The sequence below is a fragment of the Lactuca saligna genome, chromosome 6, assembly GCF_052625555.1.
Source record: "Lactuca saligna cultivar CGN05327 chromosome 6, ASM5262555v1, whole genome shotgun sequence".
Lineage (NCBI taxonomy): Eukaryota > Viridiplantae > Streptophyta > Magnoliopsida > Asterales > Asteraceae > Lactuca > Lactuca saligna.
The window spans coordinates 34,352,405-34,375,942 of NC_136422.1; the positions used below are offsets into that span (position 1 = coordinate 34,352,405).

General features: G+C 39.9%; 1 protein-coding gene across 1 annotated transcript; it reads left to right on the top strand.

Moving 5' to 3' along the window:
• Nucleotides 1–4,886: 4,886 nt before the first annotated feature.
• On the top strand, nt 4,887–23,532 carry LOC145002439 (aspartate carbamoyltransferase 1, chloroplastic-like). Its single transcript, XM_078961716.1, has 5 exons — nt 4,887–4,960; nt 5,594–5,733; nt 5,802–6,115; nt 23,106–23,342; nt 23,425–23,532. The coding sequence occupies exons 1-5, from the start codon at nt 4,887–4,889 to the stop codon at nt 23,530–23,532; spliced, it is 873 nt and encodes a 290-aa protein (XP_078817842.1).
• Nucleotides 23,533–23,538: the final 6 nt, after the last annotated feature.

The following is a 23,538-nucleotide window of genomic DNA, read 5'->3' on the forward strand; positions in this document are numbered from 1 at the left end:
GTGATCGTACATGACACATCATAAATTGGGATAATTTTACATACAGTTCAGTGACAATCCGGTAATCCAATGACAAAATCACATGTTTTGTTCTAATTCCAAAAGCTCACGCTAAAATATTATACATGATGAACTTGGTTAGCAAAAATTTACAATCGAATGAGATGTTTCTCGATGTCGCTATAAAAGGAGTGAATACGTTAATTGAGATTTTTGAGGAGTTTAGAGAAACATAGTTCTCTAAGATAATTGATGATGCTAAATAACTTTCCAATGGAATGAAAATGGGCTTGATATTTCTTCGAAAGCATCCCATTCATAGAAAAAAAACAATTTGATGATGATTCAAGTAATTAAGATACTGTACTTTTATTTGAGAATAATTTGAAGTTAAATATTTTTTATATATTGTTGATCAAGTGATGACTTCTCTTGAAACAATATTTGAAGAATTCGAAGAGTACGAAAAGAATTTTGGTTTTTGTTTCCAAAAAAATTGAAATACTTTGATGACAAATATCGTAAGTTGTGTTGTAGGTACCTGCAAGTTGTTGGAAAATTTAATAAAAAATATTTATTTTTATTAAACTTTGGACACATTCTGTAGTAGATTATGTTGTCCTCCGTAAGAACTTCAAAGCAATATATGATGTCTCCAAAACAAAAGTATAAGTGTATGAGATATCGATACTCAAAATTGAATATTTGGAATAAAATTTGGCAAAACAAATGGGTGTGAGAATGTGTCTCACATAGGAGTAAAAAGTAAACTCTGAGTAGGTGTATAACCGTGGTGGTGAAAAGGCTTACAGACTTCTTTGTATAACCGTTAGCTGGTCTACGAACCTCCTCATATTCTGAGTCTAGTTAACCAAACTTCAAAATTTCCATCATCGTTATTATCCTCTACCACTACTAAAGCTTTTCCATGAACATTTGACTTTTTCAGATCCTCAATCTTTTGCATTAAATAGGCTTCATTTTTCTCTTTCTCTTTATTGTCATTCATGTTTCACAACATACATTCTCTTGCAAAATGGTTCTTCACATTGCAGTAATTGCACTCATAGCATGAATCACTAAATAATTTCTTTTCTTTCTTCTCTTATTCTTGTTGATAATTTTTTACTCCTTCACATTTGTTCTTTTCAGCATACAAATTTCCTCATTTGTAGCCAATACCTCCACCATCAGTCCTCACGTTACCATTACCTCTGAACTTAGAATAATTCTTCTTAAATAATTTCTTTAGATTATTGATCATGAGAGCCTTTTCTTCATTGGTAAATTCGTTATATGTCGCATTTGAATCACAATCAGCAACAACTACTTTTTCCTTGGACTTCTTTTCTTTTACAATTTCTCCATTCGCAACAAGAGCTAAAGGACCCACATATATACTTAATTTTGCATTTTCCATGACCTTGTCTTCATGAGATTTTAAAATACCAACAACTTGTGCTAATGAGTAGCTTTTAAATTGTTCATGTGCCTTCACTGTTAACGTAATCATCTTCCATTATGAACGTACGTAAACTGTTCATGAAAGTAACTTTTTCTTCAATCCTTTCTATTTTTAATATGTACTTCAACATTCTGCTTAGTAAGTGATTAAACCTACTTACAATTTGATTAATTGTCTCTCTAGCCTTCTATAAAAAAAGATCTAACCCGAAAGTAATGTTGTTTGCACATAATGAGTTTGATCGACGTTACTGGAATAAAGTTCCTTCATTCTTTCCGAAATTTCGTGAGACGTATCAAAAGAGCTTACAAGTCTGATTGTGTCTAGTGAAAGTGAAAAACGTAAATCTCTGTTAGCTCTTAAATCACCTTTGTTCTTATCATTTTCTTTTAGTTGTCAGATCTTTCAATCTCTCAAAAATATCAACATAATCATCAAGTGTGTTAGCAAATTCCTCCATCTTTCTACATCGATGAGGACCTTTAACAATTGATTTCCAAATGTATGATCCATGTTTTTCAATTCCTGAGATGTAATCCTCAAAGTGTGACACCCAAACTTCATAATCGTAAGGAAACAAAATTGGAATACGAGTAGATGATCTGATACTACTCGACAAATTGAAAGAAACATCGTGAGAATCTTCTTTTAACATGATTCCAAATGAAAATTTTAAGTTAGAATCAAATCAATGAGCAAACATAGAATTCAAATGAAAATGAGTAATGAAATAAATAATTCTAGATACAATTGCAAAATGCGGAACATATATAGAAAAAAGATGTAACAAAAAAAAACTCGAAGAAAACAAACGAATTCAATGGATTTGAAAGTAGCCCAAAGAAATCCTTGCTCTGATACCACTTGTAGGATCGAATAGATTCTAAAAGATAGAAATCATGTTTGCAAAATGAGAAATCAAATGAACACACGCAGGTAAATATGATCTGGATTTTGATTATAAATTAAGAAGCTCAATTAAAATTTGACGTAAGAAACTATTAAAAGATACTCTCTCCATCTAACTAGCATCCCTTATATATAAGACACAATAAGGGAGTCAGTTAGGAAATGATCAATCAGGTCAAGACACGTAAGCTAAGACAACCTGTAAAATTAACAAACAAGAACTACGAAGCCTAGTGATAAATAATACAAAACATAACATCCTTCACAATTAAAAATGAAGACTTAAAATACAATTATTACAAAACCTTTCGCATACAAACTTAAACACAACATCTACGAAATGTGAGGCCTAACAATTTTATACTAAAACCTATGTATGTAGAGGGTGCAAATTATGGATTTTGTCAACAAAAATCACCGAACTCAGTGTGTAGGAGCAACCACCTTGTTTCTAAATTAATATATGTTAGTTTCAGTTTTTGTAACTAAAACATATTAAAGGCATGTTATTGAGATTTAATGTAACATCAAAAAATATGGTCCCAAAAATTTCATTTTAATAATAGATAAAATAGTATTTTCCAATATCATCCAAACATTTAAATAAAAAGCAATGTATCAATTGCCATAAAATCAGAGTAAAACATCATAAACATCCCGAGCTCTTCCCTTTACAATCGGAAGTACCTGAAACATAAGCTAAAACCGGTAAGCAAAAAGCTTAGTGAGTTCCCCCAAAATACCACATAGAAAACATACAATCAACATATAGGGGACCCCGCGCTGTCATCGGACCCCATCCGGCATCAGGCCCTGCCCGACATCGAGCTGAGCTCGGTAAACAGGCCCCGCCCATCATACAATAACATATATCAAATAAACACATACACATGCAATAATCACCTAGATACATAACATACAAATATTTGTCTGACCCCGCCCGGCGTCGGACCTTAGACCCGAAACATATAAACACAAGCACATGCAAGAGTTACAAAGACAACTAGAATCCTAACAACATGACATAAACATGATCCAGCATTGGTGCCTTCGACCCGCTAAACTCGGTAAGGAAACTCACCTCGAATATAGAAGCTCACTAAAAGAAATCCCTAGTTGTTGCCCCGCCGGCTTCCCGAGCTATCAATACCAACAACACACACAAATAGTAATTGGGTTCCAATCTATAATCCATAATTATTAGTTGGGGTAAAATGCAAGGTTGTAGAATTTGTTACTCGGTACCTGTTCGGCCGACTACCGAGTAGTGAGTACTCCAGAGTACTCGGGGAGTACTCGGATTCGGTAATTCATGTCGAAATATTTTTAAGGAAATTATATATGTCAAAATAATAAGTTAAAATCACAAGTTGATTGAAATATATAACAAAGTTAGATACATGTGAATACACAAAAACTGAAAAACACATAATGGTCTCACTTCGTGAATAATTACTGAAAGTAAATGATATATATGTAGTAATAATCATATGTGTGTGTGTTAAATAATAAATCATTAAGTATATTATATATATTAATCACCGAGTTGACCGATTTTTATAACACATCTCAGTTCAGTAAGAGGTCGAGCGGGGAGTACTCGAGAATCTGTAACTCGCCTCGGTAAGGGGCCGAATAGCGAGTACTCGGAGGAGTAATCAGCTAACTCGACGAGTTTTACAACAATGGTAAAATGACCATTTTACCCCTGACCCAACACAAAACAAAACTGAGGCCCAAATCCAAAAGATCCACAAAGGCCCACTAATAGCCTAATTTTCCAATTTGGGGCCCACCCCATATGGGTCTTATCCTAAGCCCATAATTTTCTTAATTGCAAACTTGGTCAAAGACTAAAGTCAACGGCCCGAGTTGATCTACCTCGCCGAGTTATCCTTTAACTTTCCGTGTTCCTCCATCATTTGTAAATTCGGGGAAAAACCGAGCCAACTCTTCGAGTTTATCCATAAAATCGTCGAGTTCACCAAAAACCGACATCTTAATACATTAAGTCGACATTGATGACTTCAAGGGCTTCACCACTCAGATATCGACCAATATGAGATCTAGAAGGGTAAAGTTTCCAACTTTACCCATAAGAACCACCGAAATGGATCCAAGCCCAAACCCTAGTCTTAAAAGAAAGAGGGATTAACCATTAAACACTTAGTATTCAAAGACAAAGCCCCAAATTGCAGATCTGATACCCTACAACTAGAAGACAACGTAAAGTTTCCAACTTTACGCTCATGCATGACTAAGAGAGGCTTAAATGCTCAAAAAGGGCTTAATAAAGGACTTAAAGAATGCATTAAGCCCTTAAATCCATAAAGTTGGCACCTTTATACCAAAAGGGTCCATGAAAACCCCAAATATAAAAGAATAAGGCTTTGGGACGTCCTAATCCCAACATCCATCCAACCCATGACTCAAATATAACAATTAACCCAAAAAGAAAGATCTAAACATTTAGCCATCAAGATAAGAACTTGATACCTCAAACTCTTGCAAAATGGATAATGATTCTGGATCCAAGACCTCTACTCCAAGCTTAGAAACTTCAAGATCTTCTAACTCCTTCATAATGTACAAAATGGACACCAAACTTCCTTCTAAGGCTCAAATCACTACAAGAAAAATAGCCTTTTACGACGCGCAAACCACGACACTCATTGATTTATGTTACGTAAAGGAGAGTGACGTTAAAAAAGTGTCATCTCTTCAAAAAAATTAAGGATTTAGGTCACGCATTATTGTGTGCCCTTAAAATAACGTCATACGAGAAAAAATTAAAAACACGGAGGGCGCTGTATCTTAAATGGGCGTCCTTTATGAGTGTTGCATTATAATTTTAATGAAAAGCGCGTTTAGTAGATAGGGGGAAAATGAAAACCCTAAAATTTTGAACACCCGCCTTCTTTTTTATCCTCCACTTTTGTTTCCTTCTTGCCCTAATTACGATCCTTTCTTCCCCCTCCATAGATTCGACTGCCGCCTTGCCTAGTTATCGACACTCCTTCCTTCGTTCCTCACTTGCCTTCTTCGCCTGAAAATATCTCAAGAAGTACAACTCCGAAAGCGTAAAAGTCGGACTTATGTGTCGAAACTCCGGTAGACTAAAATTCAGGCGACATGTAGCCTCGTGTGCCCTAGAATTTCATGAATCTTGAATTTGGCTTACTTGAATCTCGTTCCAAGCTTAAACTTAAACCCTTTTAGAATAGCTACTCTCTTTTACGAGCCTTCAACAAGAACCAGGCTTTCATTTGAGTCAGTAATGAAGCGCTTAGGTGGCGAAGTTTTAACAACAGAAAATGCACGCGAATTCTCTTCTACTGCAAAAGGAGAAACACTTGAAGGTAGTGCCTTCTTTCATCTTCTTTCTCCCATTCTGAGTTTATTTATTTATTTATTTATTTTGATTCAGATTCTATTAGAACTGTCGAAGGGTATTTGGATATAATTGTAATGAGGCATTTTGAAAGTGGTGCTACCAGAAGAGCAGCGATGACAGCTAACATTCCTGTTATCAATACTGGAGATGGTCCAGGTCAGCATCCTTCTCAGGCTCTTCTTGATGTGTACACCATTGAAAGAGAGATAGGAAAGTTGGATGGAATCAAAGTCGCACTTATTGGGGATCTTGCAAATGGGCGAAAAGTTCGCTCTCTTGCATATCTTTTAGCCAAATACAATGATGTCAAGATCTACTTTGTCTCTCTGGAAGTTGTAAAGATGAAGGTATGTGTAGCACCTGGTTTCCGATTTTGAGGAGAAAGAAGAGTAGATTAAGAAGAGGAGAAGGAGACCAGGCATCTTTGTGTCATCTCAACGTTTTCCTTGAGGTATAGCTCGTTTCCCCTCTGTTTTCAAGCTTGTAATCTCTTTTAGCTTCATAGGAGTCCTTCTTGGGCTCTTCCCCAAGCTTGTTTGTGCTTTGTGGGTTGTAATAAGTTGTTAGCCTTTAGATCTAGGCATGATTTAGTCCTTGGAGCTTGGATCTAATGCCTTTATGGGGTCATAATGCATGACAGCCCTAAATCTACATCTTTTGGTGCACTTTGAGCCTTAAAATCCATATTGGTGAATATCTACACGTAAAGTTGGAAACTTTACGTGTGATTTGTGTCCTAGAAGCCCAGATCTGTGAATGGCATGGACTGGAATCGAGCAAATCGGTGTATCTGATGGATGCATGGCTGCGACTCGGCGAGTCGTATATGTGACTCGACGAGTCTGGTCGCGAGTCACTGAATTGGTCCCTTTATGATGTATCGAGTTGAGCCGTGAGTCACAGGGGGTGACTCGGTGAGTTGGAAGCTGAACTCACCCATGATAGGACTCGGCGAGTCAATGCCCTGACTCGGCGAGTCCAAGGCAATCTTCATAGATCAAGAACAGACTCGGCGAGTTGTTCATACAACTCGGCGAGTCTTAGCATAAGTGTTATTCGGATGAAGATGAACTCGACGAGTTGTTCATACAACTCGGCGAGTAGGATGAAGAGGTTGAACGTCAGTCTAGAAGATGAACTCGTCGAGTCATAGCCTAACTCGACAAGTAGAAACAGGGACTCAGGACAATCGTCTGATAGGGACTCGACGAGTTGGAGAGCCAACTCGGTGAGTCGGGTCAACTGAAAGTTGACTCTAACCTTGACTTAGAACTAGACCAGGGGTAAAATGATCATTTTACCCAAAGGACAGTTAGCAGTGTTTGATTGAGTATGTTGTGGGAATTGCAGCCGGAGGATTTCCGGAGCAGCAGCAGTCAGTTAGTTCCCGATCAGTTCAGCAGCTACTTTGAGGTGAGTTACCTTCCAGTAGTGGTGGGTCTAAGGCCACAATGCCGGCCCACCAGTAGGAGACGTATGATAGATGATTGTCTTTGTGATATCATCTAGGTTTGCTATTACCTGATATGTTATATGCTATCATGATACGTTATATGCGATAGTAGTAGAGTTCGGTTGTTAGGACCGCAGGGTAGCTAGACACCCCAGAAACATCTGATAGTATGTGATGATATGTTTGTATCTTGGCCTGTTATGTTATGCGATAGAGGTAGCGGGAGGGGACCAGTCCCCGAGGATCGGTTGTTAGGACCGATGGGTAGTCAGCACCCCAGAATGGCTTGACATGGGTAGTCAGCACCCCAGAATGGCTTGACACGGGTAGGACGGCACCCCAGAATGGCCGTATGGGTAGGTCGGTACCCCAGAATGGCCGTACCGGGTAGTCAGGCACCCCAGAATAGCCTGACAGTACGTATGTTATGTGTTTGTATGGTATGTTGTACGTTGGGGGAACTCACTAAGCTTTGTGCTTACGTTTACAGTTTTGTTTTCAGGTACCTCTTCACCGAAGGGGAAGGAGCCGGCGCGGTAGTGGCACATCATGCACACACTCTGGTTTCCGCATTTACGAGATTCACTGGGATTGTACTCTGATATTTTGATGGGATGTATGGTTTGACTTTTTAAAACATGGTTTGCGATGTGTTATGGTGTGATCAAACAATGTTTTTATTTATTAATGTTTTCTAAAGTAATATTTTAAAATGAAATTTTCGGACATGAAAATTGGGTCGTTACAAGTTAGTATCAGAGCCCTGGTTTGAGGGATTCGGACTCACCTTCGGGGGTGTCTGAACTCAAATCTAGGGATTTAAAGAATTTTTTTTAGAAAATGATTTCGAACAACGAGAAAAGAGTTTAAGAAAGAACAAAAGTGTGTGTGATGTGCGCGACCGGCCGAGCTCAAGTAAGTACTCCCCAAAGTACCCATACCAGTTTATGTTATGTTTATCAGCTTTTGTAGAGCAGCATGCTAGAATAGGGCTAAGGATCTAGGAATGATGCCTTATGTGCCTGCCTTATGTGTTCCACCTATATGTGAATTGCATGCTTGTATAGTGTAGACAACAGTAGGGTAGCTTGTTAGGGTTTGCCTGGTAGTATAAGATAACATGGTGTGCTAGTTCAGATCCTCTCTATGAGAGCGGAATTGTTTGAAGTCGTTTTCCCTTGTCCGAATGCTGCTTGCTTCGTGCTACGTGGGACTCCGAATAATGGGAATTAGCCATTAGGTGAATACGTCACACCACATGTGATCAGAGTTGAATGATCTTAAAGTACCATATTTGATCCTACTGCGCAGCTCTTGTTTGAGTCCAACGGTTGTAGGGATGAGTCGGGTACTCGAAGGATTATCTGAGTCTCGCCGCATGTGATGGTGTTCGGGTGATGGTTAATTGGCATTACAAGGAGGCCTGCAGCAGCTGAGGATTGAATCGAGTAGAGCCGGAGGTTTCCCTAGGGCGAGCCGGGAATGAGTATAGTAGTAACTAGCCTTAGTGTAAGGGATCTGGTGGAGTCGAGGCAGTCCTTGAAGAAGGTACGGATAGATGTGGAAGGTAGTATGGGCCCGTACTACTGAAAGTAGAGGATCCGTACCCGAACCAAGGAAGGCCAAGACAAGACCAGGGAACTTGTAAGTAGCTATGATTCCTCAGGGAGCACCAGTATATCTAATGATTGTTGTGATGTATTGCAGAATGGTGGTGCTTCGATCGAGGCCGGTGGACGGCGGTTCTGGAGAGGGGTCAGGTTCGGGATCAGGGTCCGAGCCGATAGATGAGGGACTACGCGAGTTCATCGCGTCAGAGATCACCAGGGGCATCCTTGAGTCGACTCCCATTATCTTCGGGTCGATCAAGGAAGGGATCATGGAGTTGATGGAGGATCGCCTGCGGGCATTCAGGAGCGATTTGGCATCTGGCCAGTCGGGGTCACGCACACTGTCCTTCAAGGACTTCAGGGGCAGTGGTGCGCCGGACTTCCATGGGGTAAAGGACCCCATTGCTGCCAGGCGATGGATTGCAGACATCGAGTCTGCACAGCTGACTAGCTTCTGCCCCGAGGGGTCGAAGGTGAGATACGCAGTGGGGTGTTTACGGGACCGAGCCCGGGATTGGTGGGAGTCAGTGGGTGACTCGTTGGGAGCCTCAGCTATCGAGGCTATGACCTGGTCGGACTTTGTGACCAGGTTCAGGGCAGAGTTTGCGCCAGCTGTCGAGCTTCAGCAGCTAGCCAGGGAGTTTCTGGATATGAGACAGACGACGGAGACTGTGGCGGAGATCACCGCCAAGTTCCGAGAGAGGGCTTTTTTGGTTCCCCAGTATGCTGGTGACGAGGATATGAGGAGGACTTGTTATCACGATATGCTTCGAGCTGACATCCGGGAGCATGTTAGCTTTTTGGCTTGCCCTACCTTGGACTTTATGATCGCCAGGGCAAGGGAGAGAGAGATAGATTTGGAGCACATCCGGAAATGGAAATCTGAGGAGGGACAGGCAGGAGGGGCTTCGGGGAAGAAGCCCAAGGGATCAGATGGGAGGCCGAAAGGCCAGTCAGGACCGAGCCGCTGCAGGAAGTGCGGCAGGCCGCACGAGGGGGCGTGCAGGATGGGATCGTCAGGCTGCTACAAGTGCGGCAAGTTTGGGCACATCAGCAGGGATTGCACTGCTCCTGCGACAATTATTCAGACATCGGAGTTGCTGTGTTTCCACTGCAACCAGAGGGGCCACAAGAAGGCCAATTTCCCCATGTTGACAGTTTCAGCGCCAGTGAAGGCGCCAACTCCAGCAACCCTGCGGATCACAGATGGCCGTCAGGGCAAGGAAGAGGCTCTGGTGGTGAGGAGCCGAGCATTCCAGCTGACTACAGAGGAGGCACGCGCCGCGCCCGATGTGGTGACGGGTATCATTCTTTCCTTCTATCTTATGTTTTATGTTGTTATGATATTGATATGTGCTCCGTGTATATATATATGTATTAGGATCGTTCCATGTGAATGGCATCCCAGTTCAGGTATTGTTCGACTCGGGTGCATCCCGATCGTTCGTTTCTCTTGCGCTTAGCAAGAGGTTTCATGAGACTTCAGGCGAGTTAGATTGCCCGTTAGAGGTAGAGATTGCTGACGATCGATCGGTGCAAGCATCGATGGTGTTTCGAGATTGCGTTCTGCGACTGTTTGAGGAGCGTTACCTGGTAGACTTGGTTCCCATTCCATTACGTGGGAACAAGGTGATTATTGACATGGATTGGTTGAGCCCTAATGGGGCAGTGATAGATTGCGCGCAGCAGCTAGTGTGAGTCAGGACCCTAAGCGGGGGAGAGTTAGTGATTCATGGCGAACGGCCACAGTGTGGACCCACTGTATGTTCAGCAGCGAGGGCTAGGCGTTATCTTCAGCAGGGATGCGCGGGATATATCGCGTATGTGATGGATACCCGGGAGGCGGGTAAGGCGACCGTGAGCGAGATCCCGGTGGTTCGAGATTTTGCAGATGTTTTCCTGGAGAAACTACCTGGGATACCTCCGGAGCGACAGGTAGAGTTCAGGATTGATCTTATTCCCGGTGCGGCTCCGATAGCCAAAGCACCGTATCGGTTGGCCCCTCCCGAGATGCAGGAGTTGTCTACGTAGCTGCAAGAGCTGCTGGACAAGGGATTTATTCGTCCGAGCAGTTCGCCTTGGGGAGCCCCGATTCTATTTGTGAAGAAGAAGGATGGGTGATATGTGTATTTTTATATATATTTTTATGCACTTTATCTTAATATTTTGGCCTTATTTATTCTATTTTAGAACTAAAGAGTACTCATAATACTTTGAATTATGTTTTGCAGCTATTTGTTGTCGATAAAGCACAAAAGAAAAGATTGAAGCGGAAACCGGGCTTAGAAGCTGAAAGAAAGAAAAGAATGCTGAGGTAGCGAGTACGCCCCGCGTACCTTAAGGTTACGCCCCGCATACATGCTTGCACCGGATAGACTGGATCGCGTGATTATCCAGAGTACGTGCTGCGTAATCCTAAGTACGCCCAGCGTACTTAGGTCGGCCACAAAGATTATAAATGTCGATTTTTAGCTAACCAGGAGGGGGGATTCGACTTCTAACCTAATTTAGTCGACAATTAACTTTTGTTAAGCCGTTTTGAGGGTCTAGAAGGCGGCCGGAAGGCCGTTAAGCTAACGGGAGCAGAGATCTGAAGGATTGGAGAGCGGATACATGTCGGTAATCATATGGATTGCTAACGTGACTATGTTTAGCACTTCCTTATGGTACTTTTTGTATTTAGTTTCTGATTTGGGTGTAAAAACCTTTTACTTTGTGTTTATGGTTGAATGAAGTTTTGATTCTTAGACTAATTGTTATGTTAAATAATTTATTTGTGTTTAATTTATCTTGCCAAGCTTGTTCAAAGATCCTCATGTGTTAATGATGATTATTTGCTGTTAATTGTTAAGTGAATTAAGTTGTATGAAAACCTGCTTGATTTGCTTGTCTCTTATGATTTTTGATGACCATTGAGATTATAAGACTAGAAATAACGAATGTGAAACTAGGATTAACTTGGGAATAAGTAAGTTAATGTGTGAGCCTTGTTTGATGACCATCAACAAGAGGTTAATTAAATGTTTAAATTAACTAAATTTACAAGTCTTGCTTGATACGAACTGAACACTAGGAAGCATGTTAGTTTAATCAATTGATCACTGTTTGAATTAACTTGTTTGCTAAAGTATTAGTTATAGTGAACATGAATCTAATCAATTTAGGAATCGGTGAACATGAATAAATGAATTTGTGTATGCAATTGTTTATGTTTTCAAGGTGGAATTAGTCTAAACCAAAGTACCTAAAGAGATTTGTTTTCCTGTTAGTTTATCGAGGATGGGTAATTAATTATTAGTTTGAGGTTTATTAAATTATGTCTTTTATTCTTTTCGTGTGACCTATAATCAGATATATTAAATTGATCCACCGTTCCCTGTGATCGACACCCGACTTACCTAAGCTATACTGTAATCTGACTAGGTACACTGCCTATAAGTGCATAGTTAGTCTAAGATTGTTAGGTTATAAATATTAAAATTAATGGGTACTTTTGTGCACATCAATGGGTCGCATCGGATGTGTATAGATTACCGGAAGTTGAATAAGGTGACGGTGAAGAACCGTTACCCACTCCCGAGGATTGATGACCTCTTTGACCAGCTCCAAGGAGCATCTTGGTTCTCCAAGATTGACCTGCGTTCCGGTTATCATCAGATGAGGGTCAGGGAGGAGGATACGCAGAAGACCGCGTTTCGGACACGTTATGGCCACTATGAGTTTGTGGTGATGCCGTTTGGGCTCACTAATGCTCCTGCCGCATTCATGGATCTCATGAACCGCGTTTGCAGACCGATGCTGGATCGGTCTGTGATAGTCTTTATCGATGACATCCTGGTTTATTCCAAGACCCAGGAGGAGCATGAGGAGCATCTGAGGGAGGTGTTAGAGACCCTGAGGAGGGAGAGCTTGTATGCCAAGTTCTCCAAGTGCGAGTTCTGGCTGCGTGAGGTGCAGTTTCTTGGGCACCTCGTCAACCAGAACGGGATTCTGGTCGATCCGGCCAAGGTTGAGGCCGTGATGAGATGGGAGGTTCCGAAGTCTCCATCTGAGATTCGGAGTTTCCTAGGATTAGCGGGCTACTATCGGAGATTTATCCAAGATTTCTCCAAGATAGCCGTACCCCTGACGCGACTGACGAAGAAAGCCGTGGTCTTTCGGTGGGGACCCGAGCAGCAGGCTGCGTTTGAGATGTTGAGACAGAAATTGTGTGAGGCGCCGATCCTAGCCCTGCCTGAGGGCGTAGAGGATTTTGTGGTTTATTGTGATGCGTCCATTTCGGGGTTGGGCGCAGTTCTGATGTAGAGGGGGCATGTTATTGCCTACTCTTCGAGGCAACTCAAGCCCCACGAGGCGAACTACCCAACGCACGATTTGGAGTTGGGGGTCGTGGTCTTCGCCCTTAAGATTTGGCGACATTACCTCTACGGGGTTCGTTGTACCATCTACACGGACCACAAGAGTCTGAGGTATCTCATGGACCAGCCGAATCTGAACATGAGGCAGCGTCGGTGGTTGGATGTGGTGAAGGATTATGATTGCGAGATCCTTTACCACCCGGGGAAGGCCAACGTGTTGGCCGATGCGCTTAGCCGCAAGGCGGAACCGATCAAGGACGTATGCCTGAGGATGACCGTAGTGACTCCCCTATTGGAGCAAATTCGGGAGGCTCAACAGGAGGCTATCAAGGAGGAGCATCGGAAGAGCGAGCGCGTGGTGGGTCAGGTATCCTCTTTTGATTATGATAGCCGGGGTCTATTGACACTACACCATAAGGTGTGGGTGCCGTATCACAGGGGCGTCCGCCAGATTTTGATGGATGAGGCACACAAGTCCATATTCTCTATCCATCCCGGGGCGACGAAGATGTATAGGGATCTTCGTCTGAACTATTGGTGGCCCTGCATGAAGCGGGATGTGGCATGGTACGTAGAGCGGTGCTTGACCTGCAGGAAGGTCAAGGCCGAACATCAGAGACCGCATGGTAAGATGCAGCCGTTGGACATTCCACTGTGGAAATGGGAAGATATTGTTGGATTAGTGTCTAAGTCCATAACTATTTTGGTATGTACTTGACCCGATGGTGCATGGTCCTTTTGGGTTGCCTTCACCAAAGCAACTTGATTGGAGAAATGAATAAAGAGAGAGAGGATAATATGATTTATTAATATGTTATAAGAATAATATATTAAAGGAGAAATCATATTTGTTTAATTAATATTGGTCAATAATTAATTAAGAATTAGTTTTGTGATCAAATGTAATTAATTAAACTAGAGGGGCTGATTTGTAATTATGTGATAGTTACAAAATAAGGTAAGGATTATCTTATTTATATGGTGGACGAATTTAAGGTTGGAAAGCTTTAGAATTCGAGTATGATAAGGATTCAAGGATTATCTTATTGGTTGCTTAATGGATAATCAACTAGATAAGGATAATGACTGAAACCCTATCTCTACACCTATATAAACACCCCTAGGGTCATGAATTCGTGTATCCCTTCCCAAGAGGTCCTAGATACGAATTCTAACCTCTCACCTCGCTCTTTATACCTTCTCCATTTGCTTATGGTGTTTGTAAACCATTAGAGGAGTGACACTTGTGACTCTAAGCCTTCCAAAGTCATTACAAGGAGATTTGGGATTGTTATTGCTACATAACAATCAAGGTATGATCTTAAACCTAATTACATATTAATATGATTACTTGAATGCTAGAATTAGGGTTTATAGTCTTGGATTCAAAGCATGTACAATAGAGAAACCTAGATCCAAGCATTAGGGTTTGTATGAGCACATAGGATGTCTTATGACCAAAACCCATCAGTGGTATCAGAGCCTAGCTTGGTTTCAATTGTATTGATGCATTGTATAACTGAAAAATCGTTTTTTGGGCTTTATGGCTGAGGAACTCGGCGAGTAGACCTCAACTCGGCGAGTACAGTGTGGTACTCGGCGAGTTCGAGCGTCAGATAATGCTTATCTCGGGATTTCTTGCTGTTTTTGCATTTGGATAGTTACCTTATCATGTTAGATCAATATAAATCTGATTTTATGATATATATGACTATATTCTTGATCTAATTAAAGATAATTATCAATTAACAAGATAATTGTTTCCTTATAAGATAATTGATTAATTATTTTGAGTAAATTGATAAATTGTTTTGCAAGAAATCATTAAACAAATCAAATATGGATAATTATGTAACTAAATGTTAGTTTAGATTATTTGTTATTTGATCCTTGTTGTTATGAAAAGTTTCATATTTTCCCCTTTAGGTTTTGTAGTTTAAATTTGAACCCAAAAGTTTTAAAGTTTTGAAATTTAAATAGTTAAAACCCTAATGTTTTGAAATGTTTCAAAACTTGCCATCAAGTTTTGGAATTTAAAAGTTGATTAAAAGTTTAATTAGAAATGTTAAATTCTAAAACCCTAGTAATGTTTTGAAAAGTTCAAATCACACCCTTATGGTTTTATTAATTAATTAAGGAGTATAATTAAAATAGATTTAATAAATCCATAAAGGTTTAGGTTAACCTTTTAATTGAATTAAAAGTGTAATTGTTAAAGTTAACCATATAGTATTTTAAAAGTATAAAATACACCCTATACTATATATAACATTAAAAGTCTAACATTATATATATGTATGAGTAAAAGTCAGTCTTACCGTTAGTAGGCCTCATTCACGAAGCTGGTCTATAAGGGGTGTTTAAGGAAATTGCCTATAAAATGGCGATTGAATGGGTATCCACTCTTACCCACCGCACTCTTGACTAGTGGAGGGTCGTTAGCCGAACGGGTAGGATAGGATGAAACCTTCCATTATAAGTATAATGAAATACCAAGTAACTAAATGTTTTTCAAATTCCCAATCTTAGTTACTTAGGCAAAGTGAATTGATGCAATTCCATGAAATTACACTTTGTGCCCTTGCGAAGACGTTAGTGGAGCGTGTGTGGTTTACCGGCACACTAAATGGTTCTAAGCAAAGGTAGCAAAGGGTGACTAAATGTTTGTCATAGTTCGGTGGAGCGTGTGTGGTTTACCGGCACATCGAATAGGTGATTGTAACATGTGAGGGCACCATGTAGTTTGCATGGTTATTCACACCCGCTTTGTGATCCTCGGCATCCCAGTCACAAACTAAAGGGGAATATCGAGATTTAAACATGCCATTGAAATGTTCAATGAATCTCAAAGGATCTAGGAGTTTTCATAGATTTAAAACTTAAATTTCTTTTTCGTTTTTCATGGTGGAAATTAGTGAATCATCATTCACTTACCTTCAAATGTTCTGCGATTTGGGTTACGGCATCCCTCTCCCGAGTTGTAGGATATTGTGTTGGGTCCTAGCCTTGAAATTTCATTTGGGTGATTTACCAAGGACTCAATCAATCAACTAACTTGAATTCATTTTTCTCCCGATGTCAAAGTTCAACAACTATGGTCTTCTCAATCCCGTGGAACAAGCATTCCACATGAAGATGATATTCCACGATTCGATCGAGGAACAAGAAATCATGCTTCACTTCCTCCTCCTCCTCCAATTATTCTCCCAAACCCACAAGATTGTAAAATTGAAAAGTTCAATATCACTCAAGCCCTTTTGGCAAGTAAACATAAAGAGGGCAAGTCGGTGTGTGCACACGTCTTAGGGATGAAGTCACACATTGATAGGTTAAGAATGATGGGATCCGTTGTCGGTAAAGAGATGGCTATTGATTGGGTTCTTCAGTCACTTCCTAACTCGTATAGTGAGTTCGTAAGAGAGTACTATATGATGAACCACGACGTGACACTTATAGATCTCACCTACATGCTTATTGCTGCTGAATCAACAATGGTTTGGCGCAATAGAAAAGCAAAGTTGATTGGTGAATCTGCCTTCAAGACCTCTGTGGATATAGACAATGGCAATGAAAGACATGCAATGATCAAAAAGTTTGATCATAAGAGAAAGGCGATGTCTGAAGTAGTTCCATGTGTTGTTCCAAAGGAGTCAATTTGCTTTTATTGCCAAGAGAAGGGGCATTGGAGACGAAGTTGCCCTACTTACCTAAGAGATCTAAGAGATGGGAGAGTCAAAAGTATGACTACGCTTTAGGTAAGAATCCACTATCTAACTCCATTAAGTTCCTATTCATTGATTCTTAATACATGATGTGATAAGATTGCATTTGAATGTTTTGAAGGATCGGTGAAAAGAAAGGAAGCTTGATAAGAGAGCAAGATGAATCTAATCACAAGAGATGGATCTCGATCTCATGGACTTGAAGATTGGATTTTGAGCTTAGATAGTTATGATAGAGTTGTTAGAAATTTTCTTTTTACATAGTTTTCAATAGATTTTGCATTGTAAGGACAAATGTTTTTCCGCTGCTTTTATAAATAAAATAAATTTTGTTTGACTTATTTATTTGTTTACTTCCTTGCAATGAAATCGTTATGAAAATTGATGTTTGCATATTTCTACAACGAATGGATATGATTCTTAGTTATGGAAATGTCAAGAATTTACCAAATAGGGAGAGTTTCTCATCGCCCAAGTTTCAATTGGACAGAAACTTGGAATCACGCAACTTGGTTGTACGATGAATGAGAAATTTCATATTTGGAAATTAGACTAATTCATTGACAAAGTGTCAAGTGAAGGACTAGGAGATCGAGTACACAAAGTTGTGTGTTGATCGAGTTTACCATAACAGTAACAAAGATATTCGTCATGATTTACTAAAGGCTTAGTAAATATGATTACACTTACAAGATTAAGTGTAATTTTGAATTGATTAAAGGGTTTAGATCAATAGCAAAACGAATAAGAAGAATCAAGTAGGCAGAGAGATAAAAGTTTCTCCATTCTAAGAAGAAGGGAGAGTACCTTTTATGCTTTATGATAGGTCTTAATGATTGAGAACCATATCTCAATTGATCCTCTAAGTGAGTCTTGGTACAATTGTATGTCCAAGAAGAGGAATCAAAGATTGAAGAAATGGTCAAATCAAGAAGTCAATCATACTTCGTTCCAAAACAAGTCTTAAAGTCAAGATTGTGACATTGAGTGAATAGTATAACATTCATCAATTGTGGAAAGTTGTGATGTCGTGGATAAGACAGAGACCAACTAAGACCAATTTATGAAGTGTTTTGATAAAAGCTACACTAACTCTTGAATATTTGGTTGTCAACAAATGTTTATTGAGAAGAGAATCTTATATCTCAAGGAGTCAGTGGGAGTCTTAATGGTCTTGAAAGGTTTCAAGAACAAATCAGATAAACCTTATCGATCATCACTAGCACACAAGTTGAGGTTTACAACCTATCGTGAAGACATTATTTTGTTTCTGTGCCAATCCAATCAAGTTAATCATGCATGTGAGTCCTATGAGTTCTCATTTGAATGCATAAAAGGCAAGGACCTTGATCAATGAAAGGTACATTGATAGGAAAAAGGTGAGATGCTCAACTACTTGGAAGACGTGGTGGGCAGCTGTGCTACCATAAGGCAAGAAATCAAGATTAAGAAAGTTCGGTCCATATGAGTCTGAATTTGTTGTAAAATTTGTTTTAACAAATTCACATGGATAGGAACAAATACACCATTTAAATCTAAGTGTCATAAGATTTCCTCCTTCATGAAAATGATTGTGAGAAAATGCTTTCACTAAGAAAGATTTTAAGAAGATAGTGATTGTAAAATTGCATTCTCGAATTTGATCATGGTTACGACATCCCTTTCCATAATTTGAATTGTGAGGTTTGGCAATTAGTCTTAATTGTTAAGACACACATATGAACTATCTAAGGCAAAGGTGTATAAGTTCAAGAAGCCTTGATAAAAGATTATCAAAGCACTAAGTATTAGAAACATGGACTTAAGAAATTCAATAGGTATTGTTTTTCTGAAAGTTAAGATGTTTATGAATACATATCGAAGCTAGTGGGAGCATAAGTGTTATGTTTTATAATAATCATCATGATAGTGGGAGAATAAATGTTATGATTGTATGATTATTAAGGCACGTATTGCATAGTTGGCAATATTAATTATAGAAAACAAGAGTCATACTTTGCAAAGTTGTAAGAGTTATAAAGTTGTTTTGCTATAATTAAGGGAGAGAATATTATGCTTCATTTCAAATCTAAAGGATTAGGTTGAGAAATGTTAATAAACTTAGTCAAGGGTACATAGTGTGTTCTTAAAGTTTCGATTATGATTACGGCATTCCTCTTCACAATTCGAATTTTGAGAACATAGCAAATAAAACATTGTGCGTCGTGTCTCATACGCTTCGGGTATAGGATCGATTGCAAATGCTTTAATGTTTGACCATTCTAAAATTTTCCAAATGTCTAGTGCATTCAGAGGGAAAAGGGACAAGAATTGGATTTGACTAAAAATAATTAAACAACTATCAAAGAACAATCCAAAGTTCGACGAGGATTGGTCGCTTGTGAGTAGTTGGAAGTATAGTATTGGAAAATATGGAAATGTTTCCATATTGGATGGACAATATCGACATCATTACAAATAGAAAAGATTCTATTATGAATGATTTGTCATGAGGAAAATATGGAAGCGTGTTCATATTAGGAAGTAAATACTGAAAATCTATGTCTAGATTAGAAACTTTTATGCAAAAGGATGTTCAAAGGAATGTACTTTGAGAGAGAGACATCATATCTAAGGAATTGTCTTGTAACAATCTCCGATAGAGGACTTTGTAATATCATTGGCAATAGTCTTTGAGACTTTGGTGCAGTGACATTACAAAAGGATCGTTGCATAAAGTGTTAGAATCTAGTATATTCTACAAGTAACAAGAATTTGATATTCTTACACTTAAGAAAATGGATTTGGAGTGTAAAATGAGAATGATTGGAAACGTGTTCAATTTGTCTATTTCACAAAAGTAAGAACCATAGGTAAACATTGTGTGCATGCTAGGAGCATGGGACAAGTGTAATAATTCAAGTATAAAGTTGATTACCTGAAACGACAAATAATGAGTAATCGATATGGTGATAAATAAAATGTGTTTTGTTTATACTCAAAGGTTTGAGGCCATATGGGATTAGTATTATTCTTGTGTTTCACCTTGCATGTTTTGACTTCCAGAATAATTGAGTTTATTAAGAATAATCGAATTATTCAAACGGGCCACAGTCGTTCATATGTTGGAAGTAGATATGAATGAAGACTGTCGTGAATTGGTGTGTGGATTGTCTAGAAGAGTATTAGACATAAGCAAATGTTTGCTGCAACGTTCATGAGTGCTTATGAATATGATTTGAGCATTGGATTAAACCCACGCTCACTTGGATCACTATCTCGAGTGATTAGTGAGACGATAACATCTTATATTCTTGAAACCGAGATGTGTGAGTTGTATCTTGCTAATTGGTTGCACATTGATAATATGTAAACGCGCTAGTAACTTGGTGTTATAAAACATATTGTTGTGGGTGATTTGGTTAGTAAGTGCAAGCAAGCATTGTATCAAAGTTTATCCGTTCCTTTTATCCAAGGTAGGATAAAAGCGATATCTTTGGGCCCCTCGATGGTTTAGTGATGACATACGTAAATGCTCGGCCGGGCTAGGGCTAATTTGATTTGTTCAATTAGTCTGTCGTCATAAATCGGAAATTGAGATATAGTACAAAGAGAATGATTAGAAATCATATCTCATACGATATCTAGAATGGAGGAATATATGATCCCTTATCTAAGGACACGCGTATCTGATATGATCAGAGTTGACAGCGGCTTTGGAAAGCTACGATTGTAGATCAGGATCTGAAGTCATACGCATAATAGTTGTTAGACTTATCCAAGTGGGAGACTGTTGGATTAGTGTCTAAGTCCATAACTATTTTGGTATGTACTTGACCCGATGGTGCATGGTCTTTTTGGGTTGCCTTCACCAAAGCAACTTGATTGGAGAAATGAATAAAGAGAGAGAGGATAATATGATTTATTAATATGTTATAAGAATAATATATTAAAGGAGAAATCATATTTGTTTAATTAATATTGGTCAATAATTAATTAAGAATTAGTTTTGTGATCAAATGTAATTAATTAAACTAGAGGGGCTGATTTGTAATTATGTGATAGTTACAAAATAAGGTAAGGATTATCTTATTTATATGGTGGACGAATTTAAGGTTGGAAAGCCTTAGAATTCGAGTATGATAAGGATTCAAGGATTATCTTATTGGTTGCTTAATGGATAATCAACTAGATAAGGATAATGACTGAAACCCTATCTCTACACCTATATAAACACCCCTAGGGTCATGAATTCGTGTATCCCTTCCCAAGAGGTCCTAGATACGAATTCTAACCTCTCACCTCTCTCTTTATACCTTCTCCATTTGCTTATGGTGTTTGTAAACCATTAGAGGAGTGACACTTGTGACTCTAAGCCTTCCAAAGTCATTACAAGGAGATTTGGGATTGTTATTGCTACATAACAATCAAGGTATGATCTTAAACCTAATTACATATTAATATGATTACTTGAATGCTAGAATTAGGGTTTATAGTCTTGGATTCAAAGCATGTACAATAGAGAAACCTAGATCCAAGCATTAGGGTTTGTATGAGCACATAGGATGTCTTATGACCAAAACCCATCAGATATCACCATGGATTTTATTACAAAGCTTCCCAGAACCGCGCGTGGAGTGGATTTGATTTGGGTCATCGTAGACCGACTGACCAAGAGTGCTCACTTTATTCCGATTCAGGAGAGCATATCGGCCGAGAAGTTGGCCGATATCTATATCAGGGAAATCGTGGCGCGGCACGGGGTGCCGGTATTGGTGATCTCGGATAGGGATGTACGTTTCACTTCCAAATTTTGGAAGAAGTTTCATAACGAGTTGGGCACTCGATTGCATTTTAGCACCGCCTTTCACCCGCAGACAGATGGTCAGAGTGAGCGGACCATCCAGACTTTGGAGGACATGTTGCGGGCGTGTGTGTTGGATTTCGGTGGTAGCTGGGATACCTATCTTCCCTTGGCTGAGTTCTCCTACAACAACAGCTATCACGCGAGTATTGACCGACCACCGTTCGAGATGTTGTACGGGCGGAGGTGCAGAACACCGATATGTTGGGGTGAAGTTGGCCAGAGAGTCATGGGAAGCACCGAGGTGGTGCTAGAGACGACCGAGAGGATCCAGCAGGTTCGGAGCAGACTTCAGACTGCTCAGAGTCGGCAGAAAAGTTACGCCGATAAGCGTCGATCCGACTTGGAGTTCCAAGTCGGGGATATGGTTCTCCTGAAAGTATCACCTTGGAAAGGCGTCATTCGATTCAGGAAGCGGAGCAAGTTGGGCCCAAGATTCATCGGGCCATTCAGGGTTGTAGCCCGGGTGCGCAAGGTGGCGTATAGGCTGGATCTGCCAGCCGAGCTCAGTCAGATCCACAGCACTTTCCATGTTTCGCAGCTGCGGAAGTGCCTAGTGGACAATTCAGCGGTAGTACCATTGGAGGATATTCAGGTTGATGACAGCTTGAATTACATTGAGCGCCCAGTTGCAATTCTCGACAGGAAGTCAAAGGCTTTGAGGAACAAGAGGGTAGAACTAGTGAATTACATTGAGCGCCCAGTCGCAATTTTGGGGTGCCGTCCTACCCCAGAATGGCCGTATGGTGTGCCGTCCTACCCATACGGATCGGTTGTTAGGACCGATGGGTAGTCAGCACCCCAGAATGGCTTGACATGGGTAGTCAGCACCCCAGAATGGCTTGACACGGGTAGAACGGCACCCCAGAATGGCCGTATGGGTAGGTCGGCACCCCAGAATGGCCATACCGGGTAGTCAGGCACCCCGGAATAGCCTGACAGTACGTATGTTATGTGTTTGTATGGTATGTGGTACGTTGGGGGAACTCACTAAGCTTTGTGCTTACGTTTACAATTTTGTTTTCAGGTACCTCTTCACCGAAGGGGAAGGAGCCGGCGCGGTAGTGGCACATCATGCACACACTCTGGTTTCCGCATTTACGAGATTCACTGGGATTGTACTCTGATATTTTGATGGGATGTATGGTTTGACTTTTTAAAACATGGTTTGCGATGTGTTATGGTGTGATCAAACAATGTTTTTATGTATTAATGTTTTCTAAAGTAATATTTTAAAATGAAATTTTCGGACATGAAAATTGGGTCGTTACAGTATGCAGTTATTATATATTATATATTATATTATATGTATCTGAAAAGAAGGTGTGAATGTCTTGATGGATTAATTTAGGAGGACATCAAAGAGTACTTAACATTAAAGGGAGTTGAATGGGAAGAAAGTGCTGATTTGAAGGAAGTGGCATCGAAATGTGATGTGGTGTATCAGACTCGCATCCAGAAGGAACATTTTGGAGAGAGAAACGATCTTTATGAGGAAGCTCGTGGGAAATACATTATTAGTAGAGATGTATTAGGTGTCATGCAGAAACATGCCATTGTCATGCATCCTCTCCCTAGGCTTGATGAGGTACAAATTCTTGTCTTGTTTTTGTTTTTAGTTTTATATATAATATAATATAATTAAGTAGAGTTTTGTTTGTGAATTGTAGATAACAGTGGATGTAGATGGGGACCCAAGGGCTGCTTATTTTAGACAAGCTAAAAATGGACTCTACATTAGAATGGCTTTGCTCAAGCTCTTACTTGTCGGTTGGTGAATGCTG